This window comes from Amblyomma maculatum, chromosome 1 (genome assembly GCF_055883805.1).
Source record: "Amblyomma maculatum isolate TAMU_Amacu chromosome 1, ASM5588380v1, whole genome shotgun sequence".
NCBI classification, from domain to species: Eukaryota; Metazoa; Arthropoda; class Arachnida; order Ixodida; family Ixodidae; genus Amblyomma; species Amblyomma maculatum.
Window position 1 is genome coordinate 256,128,645 of NC_139344.1, and position 13,461 is coordinate 256,142,105.

Consider the following 13,461-nt stretch of genomic DNA (forward strand, 5'->3'; position numbering starts at 1 on the left):
GGTATTCGTCAGTATTGCAACTCTGAAAGGCTAACTGTGATAATGGGAGACTTCAATTGTGTACTCTCCGCATCAGATAAAACGAGTAGAAGGCCGCATAGTGATGCCAGCACCTGTGTTCTCGCAGAATTGGTAAATGAGTTTAACCTTGTTGATGTGGCTGGGTGTCTGGAGGGTGGACGAGCGGCACAGTTCACTCATTTCCAGGCTTCTAGCCACGCTCGACTCGATAGGATGTACATATCTCTTGATCTGGTGCCTGTATGCCACGAATACCACGTTAAGCCAGTATAGTTCAGCGATCACTGCTTGGTCACCGTCACTATCGCTGGGAACAAAACTAAAAGTCAAGGATTTGACTGGCAAATGTGGAAGTTAAATTCAAAATTATTATCTGATGACAGTTTCCAAGCCGACGTTGAAAGGCATATAGCAAATATGAATGACAAAGGCGTAACAAAGTTAGGGGCTAAATGGGAGGTTTTTAAACAGAATGTCAAAATGACAGCATTGGAAAGATCGAGCGCTATAGCCAGACAAGAAAGGGCCGAAGAAAGGTCCCTTCGCGTGAATCTACAGCGTCTAATCGATGTGGAAAGCAATAACCCCGGTTTGTTCATAGACGACATACGAGCCCTTAAGGGCAAGCTTGAACTACTCGACGCTGACCGATATCGCGGTGCCCTTGTCAGAGCTAGAGCCGGACGGCTGATAAGGGGGGAAGGTCCGACAAAAAGGGCACTGCGCCACCCCAGCGGGGCTCATTTTTATCGCCAAAGGAATTTTATTTACGGTTAATAGATATGCATGCTACTAGAAACAGCCCATTGTGGACGTGGGGAGCTCAATGCTATCGTAATGTTTTCGAAGCTGCGACTGGCTCTTTTGACAAGATTGCTGGATGATTGACACTGCCCTTTTCAATGTGCACGCTATCAGTCGAGGAGAAGCAATGAAAAGTCGGTGTGGAATCGAGGCACGTTCGATAAACTGCGCAGGACTCTTGTGCGATGTCGAAAGGGAAATTTTATTATTTTTTTTTTCAGAGGAGTTAATCAAATCAACAGTGACGCACTCGCTAGCTGATAATGAACTCACAGGGCGCCATTCTCGTGCTATCACGCGCCAGTTTATCGCGGCATTCATTCGATGATAAGCGATCAAGCCTTGCGGCTGCAATGAAGAACCGTTGCCATTGAATAGCAAGACAAAAGAGTCGCATGTGAGCGTATAGTACCAAGCTTACTGCCCCGCTGCCCAGTCCTTTCCGCTGGTTAGGCAGGTCGTTTCTCACACTCTATCGCACCCTTTTGTGCTGCGCTATTCGTGCGCAGGCCTTAATTTTTTTTTTTTTTTTTTGCAGGAATCGTTTCCTGGTTTTGCAGATTTGACGATGCGGCTCGCTGTTTTTGCTGCGCTCTGCATCGGTACGTGGTTTCGCTCTTCCTCCTTTACAATGCCACACGAGTCAATCAACACCTTGGTGACACATGTTGGCCTCTATGTTCTCCAAAACTTATGCGGTACATGAGTTAGCTTGTACTGACCCGTTGTGATACTCAGTCGCCAAAATTAAAAAAAAGAAAAAACAGTAAGAGGTCTTATGTCTCCTTCCAAGCGCTAAAGGCTGCTTCAGAGTTTCATGCTAAACTCATGCCAGAATTCTTTGTGCAGTGACAGTTAAGGATATACCTTTCTCGGACTAATTATGTTTAATTGGAGAAAATTTCAGATTTCCTGATTTCTCTCAGGATCATATTTCGTAAGAGGTTGATCATAGCGATGCAGCTTATTGATAATGCTCACGATCTTTTAAAAACATTACCGAGAACAAGTTGGCATAACCTTTTTTAACATTTTCCCAAGGAGTTTGATTGAGCATATCTCATTCTAAACTTGTGGTAAAAAAAAGCAATTAAATATTTGAAAGTGCTAATATTGCCAAATGGTTCGCTTCCCACCTCATGAGCAGTATGTCGAAATCCATGAATGTGAATCTATTTCAAGCCGATTTTGTCAAGAGTACCTCCAAGCAGTGCATTGGGGCCTCTAAATGTACTTCTCATATTTATCAATGATTTGTCAACTGATAACACCGTTCCTCTAAGATTGCTTGCAGATGATTGCGTCAAATTATTAAGATTAAATCTTTCAGTGACCAGTTAGATCTTAACACTAATTTTGAAAAGAAATGTCCAATGGTGTGATAATGACAACTGGCGCCAAACCCAGTAAAATTGGTTTGTATCATTAGGTAAAAAAACGAAGGCGATCCTGATGTATAAATGCTCAGTCGGTGCACATTAATTAAAGACAGTAACTTAATAACGTTCCTTCCGGAATCCTGTGCACTGCTACTATTGAAATGAAAAGCCTGGTTTAGCCTGGTTTGCTATCACTCCGTTGAAAAGTGTCTCTTATCGCATTGTTTTCTAAGCTCTACCATATCCCCCCGTATTGCGCGATCACCTTATCTCTCAGTCGTTGTATGTATCCTATTGTACTGACCATCCCAACAAAGTCGGTTTCGATTCGCGTACCAAATATTTTTTCCGTCATTCTTGCCGCGTGCCTCACGCGACTCGAATCACCATCCAGCAGATATTGCCGGAATTAACGATTACGAGATATTTCGCGAAGCTATAGCTAGCATTACTCCGATGTTATTTACAGTTGTGTATCTGCTGCATGTTTCTAATTTTATTTTGTTTTTTTTCCACTCCCCGTTTGTAATGCCTCTGGCCCTGAGGGGTAAAAGAAAATTAAATATCACTAAGAACAATTATTACACATACAAAAATTATGGGACCTGCACACAGTAACTAATAGTCATAAATTGCACGAAGTTCAAAGACTGGCTTCTATAAATATCAGCTCGTCTACTCTCCGACTGAACTATGCAGGTGCTCAAACCTTATCCCTTTCGAACTGCGAACGTTTGGCCGATTAACCTTTTTTAATGTCCAACTACTCATCACCAGATTAAAATCAGTTTATTTGACTTCTATGTAATATCAGTAGATCAGTGTTACAGAATATGCCATTTGCACATAAATCCACAAAGTAGACTCAACGGTGCGTGCGAATACAGCTTTCTTTCGACAGTAACTAAGGAATGGGATTAATTAGCAGATTCAGTTGTCTTCTTTCGTAAGCGCTTTTGTCGCATTTTTAGAAACTCTTATCCACTCTGATAATCCAGGTTCTTGATATGTATTTTTTTCTTGTGAAGCGCATGAAACGAGTGTTCTCTCTTCAGCGCGTGTCATATTTTATTCCTAATAATGTCATTCTACTGTTTTGTCGTTTTAATGTTTTTTGTATCTGTTTGTGTTTTGTTCACGAACACCTGTGATGGTCCTCCCATCATCTAGTCATGTGAAAAGCAAACAAAACGACGATCGCACAGAAAAAGGCCTCAGCAATTTTAGTCAGACCCTGGAATGTCTGGATAGTTACTCAGCAATGCTATTTATTTCCGTTAGATAATATTATCTGAAAAAAAAAAAAAAAAATATATATATATATATATATATATATATATATATATATATATATATATATATATATATATATATATATATATATATATATTGAAATGTGGATTTAATAGATGGCCTGAACGTCTAGCGCTGGCAGTAACTCGGGCACAGAGGGATCGGAATACCAGCAGCAGGGAACAGCTTCAGCGCGAGAGAGATGGGCGCCGGAGACCAGCGATGGTGGCGATCGTGATGCCGCAGGGTTGTTTCTTCTTCGTCTTCTTTACATTGCGGCAGAGTTTTTGGCTGATAACTGATACAGCGGCACCGGTGTCGACGAGCGCAAGAGTATAAACACCTTCAACGATGACAGCAGTAACATTCGCGGGATTAAGACGAGGACTTTGAAATTCTGTCGAATACGCAGTTCGTGCCTCGCGAACTGCGGCGGTTAGTTTTCCGGCTGAGTAGCGGGTCGTCGGCGCATTGGCGAAACGGAGCGGCGACGTGGTGATGGCGAACGACGAGGTAGGAAGTCCGGAGGATCGGGGGATGCTGTTGGAGGACCCGATGGAACGGGGAACTGAGGGGCCAAATAAGGTGGCGCAGGCCGCGCAGCAAAGGCCATATTTATTCGGCGCCGGCAGTAGCGTGTAGTGTGTCCAGGGATGCCGCAGTGGTAGCAAATAGGCCTGTTGTCTGAAGTGCGCCATGGAGATCGTGTCTGAAGCAAGGGGGGAGCGAAAGCTGTTGGTGCCGACCGCATGGGGGGTGAAGCATAGGCATATGCTGGCTCAGGGGGTGAACTTGAAGTGACTTCGGCATACGTGCGACGCAATACTTGAGGAGGAGCCGGCGCGAATGCTGGAGCGTAGCTCAGTGGCGCAACGCCGGACGATGACATTGTGGGCGTGGGGAACGGCATTGAGGGTGCGACCGGAGCTGATTGAGGGACAGGATTAGGGACGACTTCAGACACATGCTGCTGGATTGCACGGCGAAGCTCCGGAACAAGGCCAGTTGGTGTCGACTCCTTAATATATGGCTGCAGAGACAGTTGTCGCGCGACCTCCTGACGTACAAAAGCCTTGATGTCTTCAGAGAGGCTAGATGACTCCCTCTCCGCGGCAAGTTCAGCAAGTGATGCTTGAGACTGGCGAATCAAAACACGCTCCTTGCGAAGTTCGTCGTAGCTTTGACAGAGGTCGTATATTTCCTTGACCGTAGTGGGGCTTTTGGCGACGAGCATGTTGAAAGCGCCGTCATTAACTCCTGTGAGGACATGACGTATTTTAACGGCCTCGGTCATGGTCGGGTCAACGCGGCGACACAAATCAACAATGTCCTCAATGTAACTGGTGAACGATTCACCGGGCAGCTGTAGTCGCGATCGAAGACGCTGTTCCGCGCGGAGTTTTCGGACGGTGGGGCGGCCGAAGACATCAGAAAATTTGGTCTTGAAATGCGCCCAGGTGGTAAAGTCGGACTCGTGGTTTCGAAACCACAGATTAGCGACGTCGCTCAAGTAAAAAATGACATTATTAAGCTTACGATTGTCGTCCCAGTTATTGTGGCGGCTGACCCGTTCGTAAGTGGACAGCCAATCGTCGACGTCGTCATCACTGCTTCCACTGAAGGTAGCGGGGTCCCGTTGGCGAAGGGAACCTGTGCAGGTGACTGGCGGATGTAGGTGCGATGAAGTAGGCTCCGTCATTGGGGTAGTCAACGTTCTGCTTCGAAGTTCCAGGGCGAGATGGGTACAGGGAACCTCAGCTTGACCTCCACCAAGTGAAATGTGGATTTAATAGATGGCCTGAACGTCTAGCGCTGGCAGTAACTCGGGCACAGAGGGATCGGAATACCAGCAGCAGGGAACAGCTTCAGCGCGAGAGAGATGGGCGCCGGAGACCAGCGATGGTGGCGATCGTGATGCCGCAGGGTTGTTTCTTCTTCGTCTTCTTTACAATATATATATATATATATATATATATATATATATATATATATATATTATACATTTTAAAGCTCCCTACAGACTAGAGACATTGATCAGCCGTGCCAGGTATATTGTAAAACGCAGAAGTGTTGCTCTTAAAGACAATTTTCTAGTGTTCATTCCGCGTGTCTGACTTCAGGTGTTTCTCTGATGATTATGTTTCGATTAAAGTCCATTTTTCTATTGCGGAAACACGTTTGTGAACATTTCACTTATTTCATATAGGATTCGTGATAGTTGAGGTGACGTGTACAAAGCGGGCGCAGTTCCTGAAGGCGAGGTATGTGACATTCGTGATTTAGGAAAGCACAAGCTGGCGGAGCACGCTAATGTCCCCTCTCAAGAGCCAAGGCGGTGGTGCAAGCACTGCACCAAGTTCCATGCAAGTTCCTGTCCTTGGAAGTTATCAGTATTGTTATTTATTTTACTCTTCGCTGCTGGAAACAAATTAATATCTTCAGTCACGGCCCTGTAAGAAAGACGCACCGATGCAACTAGTATGTCGCTAATCTTTGAGCGTTCTCTTTTTTTTGCAAGGATAGAAAAGATTGAAATGAATCGAACCATCGTGAACGCCTGATCGTTATCAGGACAGCTCCTACGAAGCGCCACTAAGGCCTGTAGCCGATGGCGCTTCAATAGAAAAAGACTCGTTTTTTTGTTGTAATCGAGATAACGGACTGGGCTTTTCATCAAGATTCAGGTTCTGTGCGACTTCCCGCACATCTCAACGTCAGCGGGGACTCAGTGCCTAAACCTAGCGTTTGTTCTAGAACGATTATAATTTTAATAAATGCCGAAGGGAAACAATCAAATTTGAGAGCCCTCTGTGGTAATAAAAGCATAATGTTAGAAGAATATATTCTCTTCTTTTTTTTTTCTTTTTTTTTTTTTGGTGGCTTCAAATAGAAGAGAGACTGGCCTTTTTCATTATTTAATGCTCGTTTTGTCGAAAAAAAAAAACTGAAAAATTGTTGACAACTATATTTTCAGAACATACAGCCATACCGCCTTTCGCTACGCCAATGCGTCCGCACCCTCATATACGACGCGCTGCAGCCGAGTAGACTAAAACTTACCTGTACAGACAATGATTCTCATATCAAAACTTTGTTCGTGCCTTTTAATTTGGCTGGGTGGAAATGCCGGTGTTGTTTCCTTTTGTCATAGTCCGCACGGTGGAATAGCAGTGAACTGAACGGTTGTACTGAATTCCTCGTGACGACAACCTTTATGCCTCACGCGACGCCCGTCACTTCCCATTGAATGGGCTGCATTGCGAAACGTCACCCTTATCGGCGCGTGAGCGAAGGCTCGCAGCTGTTATGTCCCCTCCGCGATAAATTCATTCTCAATACGAAAGGAATACGAACTGCACTAATAGTGCCAAAGAAGAAACCTTGACATTGTATATTTTCTCTTTCTCCAGTTGATTCCAAACTTCTCCGTTGAAAACTTACATAAGGTGACAAAAAGAAGAATGAATTCTCAGTTTATGTTCAATTTATTTGCTGATATTCCGCCTGCAACGGCATGCCATTTCGATCGATGCCGGACACATTGTGACAGCTTTATTTAAAGCCCGTTCACTTGCGTCGAGCACTGTGTCATTTGCGTAAGCGGTACATACTGCAGCTGCTCGCTCGCCCAGGTCAACGTTGCATTAGAGGCACCTGCAGCAAACAAAAAGCGAGCCAGTGAAATTATCAATTATTAGTTTATTGTCATGCAGGGCTTCATTGTCTCGTTTTCGGGCTGACTAAACCTTTTGATACCCCAGCTTCCGAGGCAGACGCAATGGGTTAATACAGTAAATATCGGAGGAAACCAGAGTGGGTGATTATTCGTTGTTTCCCGCGCCCATTTGGCAGTCGTTAGCTACAGTTTTATGTGATTAACGCAATATATGGAGTTTTTTCGCTGCTAAACCTAGTTATCGAAGCGTAAGTTCTGTTAAGGATGGCTACACATCAGCCTGGCGTCTGCCCCGAAGCGTTGGCGCACTCGGACCGGCACGCACCTCATACATGGAGAGACTGAGCCAACAAGCACCGGTGAGGCAGTTGTTAAACCCCCCGAATAGTTACGAGGGAAGTGCACGTTAAAGAAACGCAGGTGGTCAAAATGTTCGGAGCCCTCCACTACGACGTGTCTCGGCTCAAGGTGAAACGCAAAGTGAATGACCTTGAACCCAGGCGGTTGGAAATTCCGGAGCCCTCTACTACGGCTTCTCTCCACTCAAAGTCAAATTTGCGGGGCCACATGACCTTGTAAGTTGTACTGCGAAGAGCAGAGCGCACGCTCTATAATAATAGGGGTTTAATGCACTTAAACCGATTACGACGCGCCAAGCTTTACGCATAAATGGAACTTAATGAAGACGTTCAATGCATCGCGCGAGAGTGCGTTGCAGTTTAACAGGCGGGATAATTGACTGCAGCGATTGCTACGGCGTTCCGTACTCATTTCCCGCAAGGAACTCTTGGGTTCCAGTACGCTCCGCTCCGAGGGTGTTCTTCATCTCTGAGCTCTGCATATGCAACCCACAACATTCTTGGTTGAGTTTGATCGCGTGAAATAGTGCTTTCGCACTAAGGTTATCCGGGGTTTAACCTAGTTTTATTGATAATATCGTGTGCAAGCACTGTTTGAATTACCTGTACCAGGACACGTGGATTAGTTTATCACGATCTGGCAGGCCAGTCAGGAGTCAGACGCAAGCAAGATTGTTGCGGCTTTGACGATTGTATGAGTGCTTTCGCACTAACAACACTGCAGAGAAAGGAGACATTAAAAAAGCTCTGAGTAACGCTTCACTGCCTCAGATCAGTCTTACCATCAACTGGAGGGAGAAAAATGTAACAGCGCGGAAAGCAAAAAAAAAAAAATAAAAAATAAAAAGGGCGAAAATATAACCTGGCACCCACTTTCGTCCTTTGGGCAAGGATTCACCTTGACAGCACGAACCCCTAGGCACACATCTTTACGTGCCCATATCTCCCTTACCTCAGACACCAGCCGAACGTGCACCCATGACGCTGTGTTTTGCACTCAACTAGGGCATGTTCAGAAAACTTCTCGCTACAAACAGCGCTCTTCTTCTCTTGCCCCGTTTACTGACGTCCTGTTGTGTCAAAACGACAAGCATCATTTTGCACGAAATGCTCAGCACCAACTCAGCACAAACCTCCTCTTCCCTGCACACACACCTCTTAGCTGCCTTGCAGAGTGCTGAGCTGTTACGTCACGGCACCCGGGAGGCTCTGACTAGGGAACGCCGGGAAGACATCATAGGTGAAGGTCATCGAATGGACGGAATACTTGCACCAAGTCGTAATTAAATGACAAGAAAGCACTTGGCTCAGTGTCACAAAAATTGGCTGTGGTTTAGCTCTGGTTAAACCTGGTAAATTGCGTTAGCAATATCTACATGGCTACGCTTGTTGTTCAGCCTGTGATGTTGCTCATGGTGTGGCCTAATGTTTACGACTATTCTCTTTCGCTTTGATTAATCCCAGTGAACACACTACGGTGATCCGTAAAGTAAGGCATCTTGAGCACGGCGTTTTGCAAGACGCGCTTCACGTTACTCTAACGGCTCTTAAGCGCGTTGTCTCTTTGCTGCTTCATCCTGTCGGCGCTGTCTCTCACTTAGCAGTCTCCATAGCAGTATTTTCACAGACGCGAAGCGCGAGTATATATATATATATATATATATATATATATATATATATATATATATATATATATATATATACACTATGCGAAACATCACTCTCAATCTGTTCCTCCATCTGGCGAGAGCGCGACTACGCGCTCTCGCCACTAGGTTGCTAGGCAACGGTGCGCCATCTGCTCTGCGCAGCTGCGGCTCAAGGTCAAGGTCAAGATGCCTGCGGCCGCGGCTACGCGACGGGCTGAAACCTGGCGTAGTATTGCTAACACAATAATAAAGCCAGGTCATTTGCGGTTCATGCTTACTAAAAACCTTCCAACGGCTTACATCCTTAAATGTGTGTCATGCAATGTGCGGGTCATACAAATGCTATCGTGTTCCTTGACAGACGTGCGTCAAACACCTCCGGACGCCACTCTCTTCTCGGAAGTGGCCAATGCAACAGGTCCTACCCCTAAATGGTCCCGAAACAAATTCTTAGAAGACATATTTGAATGCAGCGAAAGATAAAAAATAAACGAGGATGACATGAAAGCTTTTTCCTTCATTCATTTTGTAATACTGGACATAGAAACCGGGCTTAACAAGCTGTGTTTTCTTCCGCAGGTGCCTTCGGTGCCACTGTGCAAGATGTGAATGAATTTCTTGACACCGTACTGGGAGAGAAACTACAGACTTTCCCCAACCTGGACCCAATGAATGCTCCTGGGCGCTATGTAAAACTTGGCAACGTCATTCGCAGTGACTGGACAGCAAACATCAAAGACGTTCAAGTGACTGGATTGAGCAAGGTGCGCCGGCAGGGCGACTGTGCTGAGGCCAAGGCACTGCCGTCTGGTCGCGTGGTGCTCCGTTGCAGCCTCAGCCTAGACTCCCTGGTGGTCCAGTTCACTTCGGCGCAATCCTATCTAGGCGGCCGGCCCGACGTTTTTGGCGTGACGGCCACATTTCCCCCGCACCTTGTCTCGCTCCATGCCGAGGTCGGGGCTCGCCGCTACCCTGACGTGAAACTGACTCTGCGCAGCAAGCTCGAGCCGACACTGTCGTACACCAATCTCGGCGAACTAACCGAGAACAGGGCCATGAAGAATGGTTACAGCTACGTCGCCTCTGACACGCTCCAAAGGCAGCTGCAGAAGGAATACGCTGACTACCTGGCACAGGCTATGATGAGTGTTCCGTTGTCTTACGGAAGGTAGCTAGCGAGAGTGCCTTGCTAAAAGCGGAGATTAATAAAAAAAAAAAAAACCTTGGTCTTGCTTCTCAGCTCGCCAGACGTTAAAGAAATTTCCCAGTACGCCTATTCTAATGCCTCACTTAGGAATTGCCGTGCTTTGCTTATACCCAGAATAGCAGCTTAGGCTTGTTGGTTAAGCATCTTGAGGTAACGGCGCAAAACCTGGACGGGAGCACAAGATGACGATGTGCAAGTCACCTGCACATGATATGTGTGGCGTAAGGGTATAAGAAGTTGCCTGTCTTTTTTCAAAATAAACGTTGTTGAAAGTCAGCGCTTGTTGTGTCGTCTTCTAATATTGTGCCCCCGTCCACGTTTTGCGCTGTTACCTCAAAATTTGCTTATACGTTGGAAAACGGATAATTGAAAACTGAGTAATAAATAAACTTGATGCAATGGTCGCATTAGTAGGAAAAGCAGCCATCATTTTTTGCTTGTTGTATGGAGTATGCCGGTTAGCAGCAATGCTACTAAGCTAAATACGTAAGGCGTGGTTTCTATTGGTTACGAGCCTTCAGCGTAGCGCGGTGGTAGCCAGGTCTTACCCACGTGATACTGTGACATCGCACCCCACGTGACACAGAAGCTCCCAACTCAAGCGGTCGGCGTGGTGCGGTCGGAGCCGCGGCTCAATTGGCAGGAACTGCCAACTTGGGTCTCTCGTTTCACATGGGATGGTTATATCAGAGTCAGCCTGCTAGGACCCTGGAATTCACGTTACCCCTACAGGCCACTAAGGCACGCACCTACAACTTTTATACCCACCTGCCCCTCTCCCCCAGTGCAGGGTAGCAAACCAGTTTCTTTACCGGTTAACCTCCTTGCCTTTCCTCTTTATCTTCCTCCTCCTCCTTCATACGGCTTGGTTAAAGCGGGGCTTTGTATGTGGGCCGAGGAAGAAGAAAACGTGAAGAAGACGAACGCTCGGTCACTCGCAGCTAATGCTTTCGCTCAGTATTTGATTCAGCAGCGTTAACCTCTTAATTTTTTTGTTTGAGAAAGCGGTAGGGGTCATGGTAACTGTTGAGAAGTTTGCATTAGAGGCCGGGGCTAGAAGACAGCACCTATGGCCAAAACAAAAAGCACGGAAGATGCCTGGAAGTAGTACGAATTTATCGTGGTTGTGTTTCTGGCGCTGCTAGATGTGAGACGTGCAGGAACGGGTGAGCATGGCAGCAGTCTCCGGTAAAAGGGGTACTTGAGAAACAGTCGTAAACTCGTATGTGTCAGGACGGTAGGAGAGAATGGCGTCTATAATGCTCACGACCGTATACAGAAAAAGTGTGGAGCCCGTGGTGGCTCGCGTACCAGAGTTGTAAGCGTAGGTGGCGAACGAAAGAACTCGGTCCCAATTTGAGTGATTAGCAGCATTGTACTTGGCCATCCTACTGCCGAGGATGCAGTGAGAGCGCCAAATCATGCTATTTGTTTGCTGATGGTATACGCTTAGGTGCTGCTGTGAACGATGTTGCAGTCTTGAAGGAGAGCCTCTGCCCCCACGTGGGAAATAAATATGCTACCTATGCTAGTTAGCAACTCCTTGACAGTACCATGGCAAATAATGAGGTGATGACGAATAAAAGAGGCAACTTTAAGGACTGGGGCGACTGGTAAGGACACTGTTTCGGCTTACAGCGTGAGATGGTCGATGGTAACGACACTCCAGCGGTTTCCGGGGGGGAGGGGGGGGGGATAGGATGCTGGGAAGAGCGCCGTGCAGGGAAATGCCAATAAGCTCAAACGACCAGGCTGGCAGCGGCTGCACGGGAGCAGATGGAAAGCGAGAGGGTTTTTCTGGCACTGACATTCGGGGCATGATTGGGTGTATTGGTGGGCATAGCAGTACATTTTACGCCACTAGCAGTATCAAAGGTGGAGTGGTCCCATTGGAGAGCATCATCAAAGTAGGAGCAAATGACGGGAACGTTAGAAGGCGTCAGCACCTGTATGTTTACGACCAGACCGGTAGACAACGCGAATGTCGTACTCTTGGAGTCACAGTGCTCAACGCGTGCCAGTCGCCAAGATTAGTATTTTAAATACAATAACCAGAAGAAGAGTGCGTGGTGGTCGGTGAAAACGTCGAAGGCGCCCATAGAGGTAAGGGCTAAATTTCTCGATGTCCTAAACAACACCTAGTCACTCATTTTTGGTGATGGAATATTTGACTTCAGCTTTGGTCAGCGTCCGTCTGGCGTAAGCGACAACGCACACGGCAAAGCCAGGCCTGCGCTATGCGAGAACCGCACCGAGGCCGACACCGCGAGCATCGGTGTGTAATTCTGTGGGATAACGAGAGGCGAAGCGACGCAGGATGGGCGGAATTGTACGAAGGTGGTGTAGCGTCGTCTAGGCTACATCATATTCTAGGGACGAGGCCGAAAGGTCGTGGCTGGAGAGAAGACTAGTCATGGGGCGACAATAGTTGCGAAAGTGCGGATGAAGCAGCGCGATTATGAGCAGATGTCAATTTAGCTGCGAACCACCAAAAAACATGGCTGTCGCGAACTTCCCGCAATGCACTGCGCGCGCATGCGCAGAGTGCCACCATGAAAAAGGTCCATTAATCCGGCAAAAACAAAAGTAATTATTTTTCGGCCGAGAAATAAAGTAGTAAGCTTGGCGACCACTCTTCACTGTGATGGAGAAGAAATTTCAGTTGTAAGAGAACATAAGATTCTAGGAGTGACGTTTTCCGATTCATTAACATGGGACTCGCACATCACTAATATCTGCGCAAAACTCAGTAAAACAACCGGGGCCTTATCTCGCTGCCGCTCATTACTAAACTTCAAATATATCAGGCGCTGTTCTTCTCATACATTGACTATTGCAATTTGGTGTGGTTGACAACGACTAAAGGCAACATTAAGAAGGTTTACATGTTGCAAAAGAAGATTGTGCGCATTATAGCTAACAGTGACTATACTTATCTTCAGCTGAATAGTATTTTCCTCAATACAATATAGTCCCGATACAAAACATTTATGAATTTCGTACGCTGCGCTCATTTTATTTATCATCACCCGCTTTCAGGCAGTTCATTACGTCTATCGCATCCTTACAACAT

The 13,461-nt window shown here is 46.4% G+C and overlaps 1 protein-coding gene across 3 annotated transcripts; it reads left to right on the forward strand.

Annotated features, from left to right (window-relative positions):
* The first annotated feature begins 1,176 nt into the window (after nt 1-1,176).
* Nucleotides 1,177-10,787, forward strand: LOC146206284 (uncharacterized). Of its 3 annotated transcripts, none has more exons than XM_084587010.1 (3): nt 1,177-1,273; nt 1,364-1,427; nt 9,761-10,787. In XM_084587010.1, the coding sequence occupies exons 2-3, from the start codon at nt 1,394-1,396 to the stop codon at nt 10,351-10,353; spliced, it is 627 nt and encodes a 208-aa protein (XP_084443136.1). In that variant the 5' UTR covers nt 1,177-1,273; nt 1,364-1,393; the 3' UTR covers nt 10,354-10,787. The 3 variants fall into 3 exon arrangements, with proteins under 3 accessions (XP_084443136.1, XP_084443137.1, XP_084443138.1); XM_084587011.1 differs by having other exon boundaries at nt 1,191-1,278; XM_084587012.1 differs by having other exon boundaries at nt 1,195-1,282.
* Nucleotides 10,788-13,461: the final 2,674 nt, after the last annotated feature.

Bases quoted from the DNA above. Each gene is read 5' to 3' on its own strand.
- LOC146206284 (XM_084587010.1), top strand. From the start codon at position 1,394: ATGCGGCTCGCTGTTTTTGCTGCGCTCTGCATCG. The intron at 1,428-9,760 runs GTACGTGGTTTC...TTTCTTCCGCAG, and splicing joins TTTTGCTGCGCTCTGCATCG to GTGCCTTCGGTGCCACTGTG.